Below are 15,427 nucleotides of genomic sequence, written 5' to 3' on the forward strand. Positions count from 1 at the left end.
AACAACTCTCCCAATGAAAAGGAAGGGGAGTCACTACCTCATTCTACAGATACCTCAACCGAGCACAGGAGCCTGAAGTCACATAGCTGATCCAACAGGTTGAATGCATTTCATATCCAGACCTGGGCACAGACTGCTGTTGACATTTACATTTCAAACCTTCTTTCTGCTAAGGAAATGTACAACCTTCTCCTCTTTAAAAGCTTGAGGCTTTGCTGTCCTCAAGGACAGTTCTGCTAAGAACCACTGCAATTGTACCAGCACAAGAGGAGCTCCCATGAGGCCCAGAATGACTCAGAAGTGATAGCCTAATAGGAAGCCTGTCCATTCAGAAACTGCAAAAAGCAAAATTGTAGCAGTCTGCAATCAGCATTATTCATACCAGAATACTTAAAATTCAATTGTTTGGCATGGAGACAACATCAGAGGTACGCGTCAACTTGGCCCATGCATCAACCAAGAGAAAAAGGAAGGAGACAGCCTCCAACAGAAGAAGACAAGTCTGAACACCCAGCATGGTGAATCCAAAAGGACCTCCACAGCTGTTAAGATGTCAACCCTGTAAGGACAGATGCCCTTGATGCAAGGTGACACCTTCTAATCTTTTCTGTGCAAACAGGAAGAGGGGAACCACTACACACTTTCTAACGGGCAGAGCACCTCCGCCCCTTGTGATCCTCAAGGCTGCTCCAAGAAGCTGAACCGGTTTAAGTTGCGCATGCACACACACACACACACACACAGCTCGCAGCGCAATTTCCTCTCATCTCAGCTAATAAATCTTATGGTGTGTCTGTTTTTTCTGAACACAAATTTTATAAGCTGAATAAACTTCATGGAACGGTTGATTGCCAAGGCAGCCAAAACCTGGAAACTTGATGCCTGACCACAGCCAGGCACTGCAGGCTCCAACAGACACTGAGAAAGTTTAGTTTTCGCACTTCAGAAAGAGATCTTCTTACTGGCCCACTCCCTTCACATCAAAGGCCCCTGCCTTAGTGGTTCTGAAAGCTTTTAATTTAGCTTATCCTCAAGACCCTTCCCCTCGTGATCAACAGATCAGAAGACAGGACAGAATCCTTCCACCCTCCCCAGCTCAGAGCACATCCTACCGTCCATCCTTTGCTTTTTCACTGCAAAGTGTCTTGTTAGTAGACTGGCAAAAATACGAGGGTTTGAGCAACAACTCATCAGTCTTTGGAAAGCCGTCTTACATTTTGGTAGAAGCATCAGAGAACCTTCCCTTAAGTAGGAGCTTTAGTGTAGTTGCTTGGTACAGCTCAGAGTTTAACAGAGAGAACATCTCCAGACACTTCGCTTCCAAGTCATGATCATGCAACAACCCTTTCACTACGCTGACAAGCATGTACACGAACAAGAAGTATCAGAAAGGTAATTTACACAGTCCTGGCCATCAGTTAGTGCAGTTTTACAGCTAGAAATGAGAGGGAGGAGGCAGTATCATGGGAAGAGACAGACCACCAGTGAGCACTCCAGAGGCCTGAATTTGGAAACCTGTTCCCTACAGCTATTTTCAAGACCTCTTAAAACAAAAACAGCAGCTCACAAATAGATCCTTTAGGCTGAGAGCCCATTTTCCAAGCAAAAACCGTGGTACCAGTTAAGGCCAGGCACTTCCACGGCAACTGACCTGCAGTGCAAGCGAACGCACCCTTCCGCTCCCCGAGGAAGAGGCGTCTGCCCAGCACCTGCAGGTGAGGTCATGCACGTACCTTGGAAATGAGCTCATCGTGGTTGGCAAGATGAGCCCTGCAGTGAATGCAGCTGTAGGTCCTGTGGCATGAAGGCAGATATGCCTGGAAAGTCTTGGACCTTGTCATCTTCACCATTGGAGCCACTGAGCGCTGCGTGAACTCTGGGGTGGCCCAGGAGGCACTCCCGCAGGACGGGTCGCACGGGAAACACCGGAAGACACAGGTAAAGGCCGTGGTTTGGCAGGTGATGGGTGTGGGGCAGGCTCCACACGCTGGTGACCGCTTCAGAGGAAGAGATTCGGTCAGAGGGAACGGGGGACTTCACACAAACCTAAGTTCAAAAGAGAAAAGAGACAGAACACTTAGCTCACAAAGGGGATAATGGTCTCCTGGCCCACAGGACGATCTAGGGTTTGATCGAGAGCACAGGGAAGAGTCAGAGCAGCCAGGAGACAGGAGGTGTGATGTTTGCAGATTAGATCAAGGAGGACAGATTTTTATTCACAGCTCAGCCACCGACTTGCTGACTGCCCTCACATCTTCCTGCTTCTGTTATCTACCACCTTCCTGTCGCTCCAATGCTCGCAATCTCTATTCCTTCTTCCAACACTTAATGGATTTGGAAATGATTACAAAGGTGCAAAGACGCTAAAAAGATGATTTTCATCAAGCCTAGTCTCCCAAACACCTCTGGAGAAGTGCGCACGTTGAAGTTCAGCTCTGCACCACACCTTGGAGAAGCCGGGACCCAGAGTCAGCCCTCCCAGCTGCTGTCCTGTGTGACTCACTGATGCGACAGCCTGGAAGCCCGTGGGAAAGCTGGGAGCTGGACATGGGTTTCCTCAGCCACCAGGAAAGTACACGAGTCACCAAACCAGTTCTTCTCTCCATTCTGCCCTAGTTTCCATATGGGAAATGGAGGATTACTTCACTATACTCCCTGCAAGCTCTAAAGGTAGAAGCTACTCTATAAACTGCACTCTAGTATTTTTTTATTTTTTATTTTTTTTTACTCAGAACATCTGACAGCAGTCAAAGCAAGAAGCAGCCTCTGAAGACTATTCTTGATAGCAAGAGACAGTTAAAAATCCTATTCAGGATGGAAACCTCTTTACAATCTGACAGAACCTGCAAGGCAGCTCAAGTCTGGGTCTCTTTCTGTTGGCAGAAATCAGTTTTTCAGATCCCATCTATAAGCCTTACCAGCTACAAATGTTTCTTTTGAGGATGGAAGAAGCATAAAGGATAAAGGAAGCAGCTCCCCTCTTTCCCCGATACATGGCATGCATGCATGCTCTAGAAATTAATCATGAACTCTGGCTGCTCCTCCCACGAGGATATTCCTTTCCATAAAACTTGATTCTGTTCAGTTTCAGAGTCTGTGCTTTGTGTATCAAATACTGGAACAATACCACCCCACCCCCTGCAAAATAAGAAAACCAAGAAATAAAAACCCCACACCGACCTGCAAAGGAAATTTCTGAAGTGGACAGAACAGAAAAGTACAAGAGCTTAAGAGCTGGTCTCCAAGCCAGTGTGAGTAACTCGCCTGAAGCATAGCTGATAATCTTCCAGGTTAGAATAAAGCCAGCCCAGGTCACTATGCTGCTACACTGCTAAAATACGTCACTGGAGTTTGCGTGCTAAGCTGGCTCTGCTACTGCTCAGTAGGATGCACTGTCCCAGAAAAAACACCAGCCACACACCTGGCTCAAGGTATGCTGCAGAGAATGGCTGGACCGGAGCTATTCTAAGCAAATACATCTCTCTGGCTCGCTGAGAGGAAAGTGTCAAAACAGCAGGATGGAAATCAGAAAGTCAATCGGGGAACTGAAGGCAGGGCCCAAGAAAATTGTTGTAGGAGGCAGTCCTGCAGAACCCATAAGCATCCCATTTAGATGATCTCTTCTGCCCAGTGTTAGCATTGGTCACAAGTATCTTACCACGACAAAACTATCCAAGTCATACTGGAAAACAACAGCAAAAATCAGACTGTGAATCCATTACTGCTATTTGCTAGAAAGCCTCATACGTGATCTCTGTCAGACAGTCAGATCTGCAAAAAACCTCATCACTTAGGTACCAAAGTGCCATTTATGGAAACCCCTGTCTTCAACACTTCTGCTCCTAAGTCTTCTTGTCAATGCTGAAAAAAAAGACTCAAGGTATCCAGGTTGCTTTAGTGTTTCTGAAAGCATTACCCACTGAACCTACTGCCAGCTGGATGATCCCTGAAAGCCAGGCACGCTATCTACAAGCTTTCCAGTAAACAGTTCCTACAAGCACTATACTAGAGGGTTGTCATAGGCTCACATGGGCATCATTTGGTGCAGTCAAAGGTTCATTATATCATGACCATGCACAGTGCTCACCAGGAGGCAGCCACCAGTCAGACAACGGGATACCCATTTTTTCCTTTTTCTAAAATACTTTTCTTCTGCTTTCCAGAAGGCAGCTCCCTTACAGTCAAATGGCAAAAAAGAGTCTTACTCATCCAGCAAACTGCTGATAAAGCATATCGATCCTGATCATAACCGTCAGCACTTACATAGCGCTTTTCATCCTTAATGCTCTTTGCAAACACTAACTAATCAGATTAACCTTTTCCAATTAAAGTTACAGTGAGAGCTTTGGAAGACCCATCCTGACACAGACAGGCTCACTGCCCAGCTTGTTAGGAGCTAAACCTCCTCTTGTTCAGTCAAAAGGGGTCTTGCCAGGAATTTATCTGGCCAGCCTGTAGCTAAGCAGACTGTGCACTATTTAGTACACAGCTGCATCTCTGTATTTCAGCAAGATCTGTCATTTACACTAATCAGAAAAGTAAGAGAAATCAGGCAGTCTTCACCTGTATCCTGCCCCAGTTCTCCATGTGCACCAGACTTTTGTCAAAACTGAGTTAGTTTTGTATTATACAGCATTGTTTTCCCCTACAAGGTGAGCAGCACTTTGAGGACTGAACCCTAAGTTTGCAACAGGGCAGAAACAAGATGCAAACCAAAGCAGAATCCTTCCTTATTTTCTGCTGTTTAGATGTAAGTAAAAGCAATGCATCCCAGCCTTCCTGAACTAAACAAGTGCCAACCTTTACAGTCACAAGACAACAGAATCATCCCCACATTCCAAGCCCGATTCAGCAGCTGATACGCTGTATCTCAGCCGTAACAGATCTCAGAACCTGGAATTTGTGAGCCATGTGCCTTGTCCTCCAAGCGCACGGAAGCAGGAAACTTAAGCGTGCTCTTTCTGGGGCCAAATGCAATTGGATTCCACGGCAAAGCACCAAGCCCTGCCTGAAAGAAACAGATTACGTTGGACAGACCATCTGGAGGAAAGCGCAAGGACGGATGGACAACCGCTTTACCCGATTTCTGAATGAAAAAACCAGACTGTGTCTAAACCTTAAATTTCATGGATTTTTAATGAAATGGTGCAATGCCCTCTCTCTCCTGTTCTTCAGCACAGATAGGTAAATATACCAACCACCAGTTTTACTGCTTCCCTCCCAAACCGTCACACCAAACATTTCTTCTCTGATCAGCTGCCTAGCACTGCAGCACAACAGCTGGAGAAAGCAGTCCACAGGCATCCTCAAAGCCAAATGGAGACATAAATGATACCCAGCCAGAATAATATAAGCGCAATCCCTTAATTTGTTGTTTGCTGACCCCTCTGTCCAGGCCTCCTAAGCATCAATGCTCTAGAACAATGAGTAAACCAGGAAATACTACAACTGCATTTATCTAACAGAGAAATGAAGACACATGCACACACAAATTATCTGCTGCATGCAGCTTTTTGCAAAAGCATTTCATGAGCGTTCATTTATTTGACCTCATAACACATTTAACATCAGCAAAAAATTTGACCTTTTAGAAGTGGACAAAAAAAATATATTCAAGTGAGATGGTATCAGAGCACAGATTAAGATTAATTGCAATTCCTGTTCTGAGTACTGTGCTGAGAAGGCAAATCAAATTGATCTCTTTGCTTAAGGCAGGGGAGAGAATAAAGATTTGTGAGCTAAGATCTTGGTGGGAAACCTAGGTAAGAAACTGCCTTGAAAAAAACTTCAGATAAGCTCATATACAGTAGCCATACTTTATAAAGGCACTACCTTTGTACAGCATTCAGCCCGACAGTCTGAGCACTTCTGTGTGCTATCTACCGAGAGGTCTGTCCTCATCACAGTAAGGGAGAGGAGGGGAAAAACAATAGGAAATGCATCCTTACATCCCATGAGCACAGCTAGTAGCTTGTAAGGACCCATTTCTGTCTTGAGTATCATCTCGAAAGACATTAAATAGGATCCATGGCTCTCAGCAATGCAAAAACCAACCTCCTCCATTTTTTTCTGTCCTAGTAGCAAACACATTTGAATTAAAATACATGTAACAGCTAACGGTGCATTCATTCTACTGTAGAACAAAGGCATGGGGATAATTTTAGGCTGTGCCTCTGTTTTTTAAGAATGGTGACTTAACGTTCATCAGCCTCACTGACAGTGGGCAATACTGGAGTCATTCCATTCACAAAAAAAAAGAAAAAAAAAAGCTTTGATTACTTTTTCATCATGCCCAATACTGTTAGAGAGATAAGTTTCTGTCACCAGCAACATAATCCAGTATTTTTATAATTTCTTCAAGAGAAATTTATCTCTGGGATGGACACACTCAAGTCAATGGAACAGAAATCTGTGCATATTAATTAGTTCACAAGAAGTCAGAAAACTGGTTTAGACAAAAGGAAAGCTTTTCCCTAGAATTCTTATCAACACTGTTTACTGTGGTTATCGGTGAGGGAATCAGCTGAAATGTACTGCTTGCATGCACTGTGTATGTTAGGGCTGCCCTGCTTAATCCTGCTAAGTTTTAAGCAGATGCCACCTCCATAAAGGAAAAACCATGACACACATTTTGCTGTTCAAACAACTTTTTAGTTCACTATTCACCCTCCACCTGTCCAACAGCCATTTTTCACATGAAGCTGTTAGCAGTTCAGGAAACACAAAAAAGGAGAAATGCCAAGTCTGTGCCAAACACTTGCTAGACAAGGCTACTGCTTGGACAAGTCCATATGCCACAACGGCAGAGAACAAAAAAATATCACACACAAGTCTAATTTTGCATAAAACCCATGTGCAATGCCGCTCAGATGCGAAGTTCCTGTTCATTCTGGCAGGACAAACAACAGGTTTGTTGGGTCTGAGGGTTTGTTTTATGGATTAGTTGATTAAGATGAACTTTAGTCCATTAAATGCTTATTAGAACACAGCAAATGCTATAGAAAGCTGCCTGCAGTAGCTCTGAAAAAATCCATCTATTTGGAAACCCAACCTTTCTTCTTTGGCATCTCTTCTCATTAATATAGAAAGAGCTAGAGATATACTTACACTGAGTGCAATGAAAGCACCAGAGGAATCAGGTTTGGAGAGTGTTCAGTTTCTAAGAGGTCACAAATTGTAGCAGCCTGTGTTGCTCCAGGGTCTTAGCATGATTCTAAGAAAATGTGTGAGGTAAGCACACTTACTTACCAGGATTTGCCTGACATGGAAACTGCCTTAACGTTGCTTAATGCATTGCAGTTTGAAAGAGGAAGGGTAGCCTCTAAGGTGATATGCTGAAATTGGAGTCTGGCTTTAATGCCCAGTTTTGCCAGTCTTCCCTATGGAATAAAAGTTATTGTCAGAATTTCAGGTGCTGAACCCTCCAAGACATCTGGCACAGCTAAGGAGCTTTCATACTCTAATGATGTAGTACTGCAACAAAAGATCCTGGTTTGCGGCAGCTCTGGAGATCCTTACTACCATAAAGGACTGCAACAGCTTTGGAAAAGATGAAGCCAGATCATCTGAAGGTAGGAGGGTAGGTTGTACATTGTGAAAGGCTCTGAAAGAAAGGACGACCATTCTGAATTTAAACACGGAACACAAGGGAAAGCCAAGAAATTAGTTTAAGTAGCATATGGATGTACACAATGGACCTTTACTCCTTCAGTATCAAGTTTCTGAAATGCACCAATTTCAAACACTTGATGACACTGCATGCAGCTCAGCAGTACTAGCACAATCAACAAAAGTCATTACTGATACATGAACTGTAAGCGTCCTTCTCTAACACCTGTGCTCCTTCCGGTCAATATCCAAACCTTGCAAGACCTTGGAGACAGAAAAATAACAAGAGAAATGGTGCAGCAGGGCTGGCAGGAATCCTCTGCATTTACTTTTATCAAATACATGGACACAATTGCAATACAAATAATAGTAGAGAGCAGGTTTCTCACTTAGACTGCCTTCAACTAGAAATACATTTATCCAGAGGAGTAAAAGGGGTTATCTCCTGCCAAGCCCCTTCATTTCTGTGGGCCCTAGTTCTCTCTTCTGCACACTGGAGACAGCACCCTTCACCACTGGGAAGCACTTTATGATTCTGGGAAAAAGATCTGGATGGATGGATGCAAAAAGGCGATACTGATAGCAAACAGTATTGCAGACAATTGCCAGGTAACCACTAGAGGGCATCAAAAATAGATTCAGCAAGAAGCAATTAAAGATTATCTGGCCATAGTGAATCAGGGACAGGCACGATGCCAACCACGCTGCACCTGCCGTGCTCCACATACCATAGCCAGCCTGTCAGGAAAAACATCAGAGTTATTGTTCTGCTGAATAGCTATCAATACAAAACCTGTCAAAACTGTCATTGCAATTATATTAATAGCATTTTAAACACTGGTGGGTTTGGGGGTTTCTTTTGTTGTTGTGGTGTTTTGCTTTTTGGGTTTTGTTTGTTTGGTTGGTTGGGGTTTTTTTAAACAGGCGATACGTCAGTCTATGGTCTATCACAACCCTTCTAATCAAAAATAGACTCAGCACACCTACAACAAACTTCCTGGTCTCCCTCTGATGGAGAGGCTTTCTATGAAGATGATGTGGAAGGTACATAAAAATGAGCTGAAACTTAAAAGGAACAAAGAGCAAATCTTTAAAACTCACTTTGGGTTGGAATTTTTTTAAGCCTGTCTAGCTTTGTCACTGTATGCACTATTAATCCATAATTTATTAGAAACAAAGTAATTTTTAAAAAATCTTTTAAAAAATTGTTCTTTACATAGTTGATTTACCTTCTGTCAATTTGGAGATTAAATTGATTTTAAAAGTTTCACTTACTGTTTTTTTAAATATGTAACATCCACACCAGTGCACTGTCAGGTTCTCAAGTACAACCGTGTGGTGAGAAGCAAGTCCAGAGGACTCCTGCGTTCAAAGCAAAAGCTTTCTTGTATTGAACTACAGCACACAACTGACTGGAAAGTGAAGGAACAGGTTAAAATAACTCCGTGAAGATGGTGCAGAGATGCTTCTTTCCTGGCTGCAGACTACAGAGACCAGATGACCATGAGAACCTTCTGACTTCATTTACAGATCTAAGGCTGGACTCAGACCACTCAGTGTCAGAACTGCTAACTCATCTCTCCCCGCAATTCAGAACACTGTTCAAAACAATCCACTCAGACACACCACAGACACCCCTGGCAAGCAGGGAAGTGGAATCATTCTGGAATTTTAATCAAATTCTTCCTGTTACAATTTCATCTCAAAAGGTACAGGTCAGCTAGGATGGACATCATATCACAGGGCTGGCTTCAAAATTTGTTACCTTTTCTGGGCCTGTCTCTGAAACCACACGAACATGGACTGCAAGATTCAGTCTCTATCGAGGAATGACTGACACCTCTGGCTGAATTCTCTTCCCACTCTCCTACGAGTTGCCTGGCAGCAATACCTTTGCAATGCAGAAGAGCCTGCGCTGCTGATAAGAAGCAACATGGCACACATTATAGCTGCAAGCTGCCCACCTTTGCTTTGCAGGTACACTCCATCACAGCTGAATTCAATAACCAGTTGCAATAGATGCTAGCATGCCTTACCAAATACAAGAGGAATCATACATGCAGAAAAGCATCATGGTTGGCCAAGAGAAATTTGAAACAAGCCAGCACTTACTTTTGCTCCTACCAGCAAATCCCACTTGTGCCACAAATAAACAAAAACTGCCAGCTGAACTAATTTAAAACACAAATGACTCCATTTCCTCCTTTACAGTTTGCAAAAACTCATGCCAGCTTCCCCCGCAATGGGATAACAGTCCTTCTTCTGAATTGGCCAAGTAGATATGATGCACTCGAGCGAGATAACAGCAATGGCTCAAACGCACTGTTAAGATGGGCTCTTCAATTCATGCCCATCCTTCTGCTGAAAAAAGCTACATGTTCAATGTGATGCCCACATTTGGAGCCATAGATCAAGGACATCATACTTTGCCAGTATTGCGTATATACAGCATTCTACAAAATGAAAGAAGACCCTCGCCTTGCTATTCTAGTGCCAACCTGAACTAAAGACATCAAGGAAAAGCTCTTCCCATCCAGCTGACCAATTACTGACAAAATGGAAACACTCTTTATCTTCCCAGCTTCTCTTCCTCATTTGTTTTAATTGTAGAACAGTCCAGCTATCCAAATCATCTTATACCATTACATTTCTTTTGTACTCCTTACATTGCTCTATTGTCTTAATTTTTGGCAAATGTAGGTATGACTAGGATTCAATTAATTTGGTCTGCTGGACGGATCATCTATTTCCCTGATAAAGGCTGGGTACTGACAGGGAACACGGTGAGAACGTTTATCTATTGCAAGTATCCTTCCAATATCCTCAAAGTCATTTGTAGCTGAAAGAAGGATCTGCCATAGCTGCCGGTCATGACTTACTATTGGCAAGCTCCCCTTGTCAAATCCTGTAAGTTTTCATCTGCTCACAAAACCCATCTGCTCAGAGGGTTCTTCCCAGGAGCATCTTTTAACTAGCCTTGTGCTGCCCGGAAGAAATAGTTGACTTTATTTTCTTCTCTGGTACATTTGTCTCTTTTTCTAAGTAAAGCTAAGGATAAGATATTGAATTCTGACTGATCTCTGCCAGTAACATCTTTTATGCAACAGTTACTATATTAACAAGGTACATACTTTCCGTGGCAGTTCAGTCATCATCCTTCTAGCTTTCATTTAGCAACCCATACATCAAGGGGGCAAGGTCAGGTGAAGATTTATAGCTTGAATCTTCACATGACAGACACTTTATAACTGAATGTAGTTTAAGATGGGTCAAGTCAGCTGTTACCGTGCCAGTTTCTGTCATTAGTTCCTCCTGGATATCCTCACTAGCCTGCATGTTACTGCCAAGGTATGTGAACTGACTCACCTCTTACAGTTCTGTGCCTACTGACGCATGCTTGAGCTGGGAGTTCCTGGGATTCTCGTTAAGATTTTTTTTGCCCACAGTTAATAATTAACTCCATCCTTTTTTGTGATGCTGGACAATCTTTTTTTAATAACATACTGCTCGACCCATCCTTTAGCAATATTTCATCAGTGAAACCTCAATCTTCCAGAGTTCTGTGGCTGAGCTATGCAACGCCTAGGTCATACCACGCTACGTTTTTGTCCTCACAATGAAGTCACTGCCAATGTGAAACAGGAGAAGTGAGAGTGCAGCTTTGACACCACTCTGCCTTCCCTCTCAGTCGATCAAAAAGTTCTCTGAAGGGCAAATTCAAAGCCTCCTCAGGTTTTGAAACTTTTAATAGACTTCGCTCGACCTCGGGAGTTTAGTTCTGTACAAGTCACAACAGCAGAAAAAAAGGAGTCAAAAAGCTACATATTTTTGTGAGTCAGCAAAACATCACACCTTTTAACATGCTATACCAACACTTGAACAGGTGTAAAAGAAATGCTCTCTAGTTGGACGTGTAAGCCTGCGCAAAGAGACCGGAAGGCAGCTCTTACAGTTGCATTCCCATAACTTCCAATGACTCACATTGCCTGGCACTATCATTTGTTAAAGCAAGAGTGAAGCAGGGATAATAGCTATTTACTAAAAACAGAGGAGCGTGATTAGCTTTAATTAGCATTGTCAAGTGACTCGAGATTGTCAGGTACAAGATGTGGGAGAACTAAGTCTCATTAATTATGTTATTTCCTGCAGCCTTAAGTGGCTTGGCCAGTCCAGTGACGCTTCCGGAGATGAAGCTGCTCCCGATGTCCAACACATCCCACCGCAGCGGGTGGGAAAACACCCTCAGACAGGCCTGGCAGATGTGGCTACCGAGTAGAGGGTCACAAAGCCAAAACGCAAGAACAATCAGCTTACATACTGCAAGACAACTACCTGCCCTGACAAACGAGGAACAAAAAGGCAAATAAGACATGACAGAAAACAGACTCGGAGAGAGAACTGACTGCCAAAATTCATGGAGGATGAAGAGCAGGGACCGATGGGGGCAACAGGGAGTGTGATTCTGGCCCAGGACCCAGCACTCCTGAGCAGCAGCCCACCCAGAAAACTGTATTTTCTTTCCCCTCAAAGACGACAAACTATAAAACGTCTTTGTTTTGGGAAAAAGAGATCCAGATCCTCAATCGGCATCACACTACCACCAGACATGCTGATTCACCAACTAAAGATCTGTTCTAAAGAACTGAAAAATCCTTAAGTCAGAATAGTCCATCTCTTCTATGGACCCACCTTGGCTTCTGGAAGGAAAAGGAAACCTATCCTCAGCCTTTAGTTATTGTGATTAGATCTAGAAGACAAGACCTCCGAATTAACAAGCACAGAAAAGAAGGAACATCCTGAAGGACCAACTTACAGGTCTCTGTCAAGGAGGGGAAAAAAAGGAAGCTATATATTTTTCTATGGTTTCAAAGCGATAAATACACCCTCTTACACCATTCTGCCTTGAATACCATTGATCAGCTTCAAAGCAGCTAAGAGAACTGAACTCTCAATTTCTCCATTCCAGATTCCACTTTGTGATCCCTCTTGAAGCCCACTGCTCTAGCACTTCGTAGTTGACCTCTAATGAAGACTCTGCTTAAGTTCAAGCAAGCAAAGGTTTGACAGTTAATGACCAAAGCCCAACGAAAGCCTAGCTTTACTGGCATTTCTTCAAGAGGCTTCCACGCACATGGTCAAAGGCAAGGCCGTGATGCAAGAACAAGAAATAAATGGTTTTTACCCCTCTGCAATCCTTGCAATGCTCGTGCAGTACCACACTAGATCAAGGAGCTCCCACTTTCTAAACTGCTAGCCAGGACCTACACCAGAGTGACCAGTTCCTTAATTAAATTCTCTCTCAGCAACAGGTATTCAATCCGTGAGTCAAGGAGCCTTTGAGGGAATGTAGATTTACAGGTAGTGATGCTGTCTTCCTCAATACAACCCTGACTCAACTACCCACACCAAGCAGCAACGAAAGGAAATAATTTATTCAAAATCTGCGGATCCAGAGGACACAAGGGAGCTCAATGATACAGTTTTGCCAGTTATTCCGATCCTAGCACCATGAAAGAGACACCTGCAAAGAAAGCCAAGGGGGGGGGGGTGGCGGAGAGAACCACTTGACATCTTTATGACATGAAAGTAATGTCTCTGCCCTCCCTACAGCATTTGCAACTTTAGTTTCAAAGCACAAGGATCACTTTTAAATGGTCTTTCAGCAGGAAACAAGAGTTAGAGATCCAGTGAGAAAAGGAGAACATCTTGATTCTCCATTCAAGCACCGCCATTACACAGCAAACAACGTTTACAAGAAAGCAGAGGCATGGATCCCAACATGATGAGATTTTGAACAAAATCAATGAGAGTGCTCTGCAAGAATGAAGTTGCAAAATACATCCTCTCCAGGCAGAATCCTCTCATGGATTATAAGTAGAGCTCTCTCAGTATCTGCTTGTTTACAACCGCCTAACTCAGCGAAGGCCTCTCTCTGCTACCCAGCATAAGCTTTAAGTAACTGTAAACGCATTAGCAGAAAATCCTTATCTGGAGCATGTAGTAGGCCCTGAGGAAGGCAGTGTCAGGAAGGCAGGTGTACCGTCCCACCCCTCGCTTAACTGCTCTCTGCAAGCCAAGAACACTAGTTCTTAGACAGAGACCAGATAAAAAGCAGGTACACCGTAACTCCAGTAAATTGTGGGGGAAGGGGGCGAGGATTCAACTTATTTTTCTACGCCATTAAAATCACATTTTAATCTGGAACATTTCAAATTCTTTTGCCTTCAAAAATCAGCATTAAAACCTGAAGCTACGGACCCATAGCTCACTCCATGGCTGCTTGTGTCATCTCAAACTTCTCTGGCTTTTCTGGATCAAACCCAGAAGTTTCTGTGGAGAAGCACAAGAGGAAGGACCCTTGACATTCCACCTTCTGACCCTAGACCTCAGCACAGTGCTCCGCAGAAGAGGAAGCTGCTACACCCATAACCAGAGGCTAGAGCAACAACACAGACCAGCCAGAGTTACCCCTGCTCCCTGCGGGGGAGCGGTTTCAATGCATCATGTGCAGAAACTGCCTGCCTTTTAACGCCAAGCATCACGTAGGGCCGAGGATGCCCTCTCCGCAGGCCGATCCAGGTGCCCTGCGATGTCTCTTTTGCCACACCAGGCATGATGTCACTTCTGTAGCACAGAGCCACAGCCTGCAGCTGAGAAAGGCCTGGTCTCCAGGGACTCCAGCAGCAGTGTTGGTAAATAGAGCACCAGCAGGGCACTTCTCCCCGGTCAGCAGCCAGCCTTCTGGGCCGTGCTGGCAACGGTTCAGGAGATGCCCCCAGAACCCGGGTGAAGACTTGGGAGTCACAAGCCTAAGCCTCACGCACACCTCTGTGGCAGGCAGGGATCTCACCTGGGGTTTCAGGTTTTTATCATGCATTTACTCCGTCAGGAAGGACCATCCCCTGCTCCTCCTCCACCTCCTCCTCCGGCGGCTCCTGGCACCGCCGGCCAGCCCCTGCCCCTGCCCCGCTCCCGCGGGTCCCTCCTGTTGATCTCCTCCCTCGCTGGAAGCGTCCGGGGAAAGGCAAACCCTTCTCGCCTCCCCTGCGCGATGCCCCCTGGACGCTCTCCCGGGCTCGAACCTGTTGCCCTCCCGGCCTCCAGCCCCTCACCCGGCCCCGCAGACAAAGGCCGCCGCTCGCACAGCCCTGCCCGCCCGCTGCCAGCCCCAGGGTCGCCGCAGGCCCCCGGCCCTCTCCCGTGAGGCGACGCGGCTCCCCTGAGGAGAAGCCACCTCACTGAGAGACCACACCGGGGCAGGGGGCCCTGAAGAAGCGCCCCCCCCCCCCCCCCCCCCCCCCCAAACCCGCCCAGCCGTCCCCGCTGCCCCACCGCGGGAGAGGAAGGGGAGGGGGGGGGAACCCGGACGCGGCTGTGGCGCAGCTCCGCGCAGCGGCCCGGCCCCGCCACCGCCCGCCGCACCGCAGGGCCCCGCCGCCCGGCCCTCGCCCCCCTCCACCACCGCCACCGGACTCACTCGCCGCGGCGCGGCCGCCTCAAGCGCGTCCCACAGCGCAGACGGAGCGCGGCGGCCGACGCGCAGCAGGCAGCCCCGCAGCGCCCTCCCCCTCCCACCAGCTTCCCTTCGCTTTATAACCGCTCCAGAGAACCTGTTGGCTCTGAGCGGCACCGCCGGGAGCCAATCGCCGCCCGCTGGCACATAGCAACACCCCGGCGGTTGGCTAGGATCAGCCGCAGCCCATTTTTTCGAGACCAATTAAAACGCGAGGCCGAGTAGGGGCGCTCCCGCCCTTCCCGGCGCGCACACACACACACACACACACATCCATCGCCCCCCCCCCCCCCTCGCCTGCCTCGC

At 45.9% G+C, this 15,427-nt stretch overlaps 1 protein-coding gene across 1 annotated transcript in view; it reads right to left on the reverse strand.

Annotated features, from left to right (window-relative positions):
- Positions 1-15,192, reverse strand: part of YPEL2 (yippee like 2) — a 39,745-nt gene extending 24,553 nt beyond the window's left edge. Inside the window, exons 1-2 of the mRNA XM_052802953.1 lie at positions 15,086-15,192; positions 1,734-2,046 (exon numbers count right to left, since the gene is read on the reverse strand). Of these exons, the coding sequence (XP_052658913.1) occupies positions 1,734-1,850 (117 nt within the window). The 5' untranslated portion in view covers positions 1,851-2,046; positions 15,086-15,192. The remainder of the gene's footprint in view (positions 1-1,733; positions 2,047-15,085) is intronic.
- Between the last annotated feature and the right edge of the window lie 235 nt (positions 15,193-15,427).

This window comes from Harpia harpyja, chromosome 12, assembly GCF_026419915.1.
Source record: "Harpia harpyja isolate bHarHar1 chromosome 12, bHarHar1 primary haplotype, whole genome shotgun sequence".
Taxonomy (NCBI): domain Eukaryota; kingdom Metazoa; phylum Chordata; class Aves; order Accipitriformes; family Accipitridae; genus Harpia; species Harpia harpyja.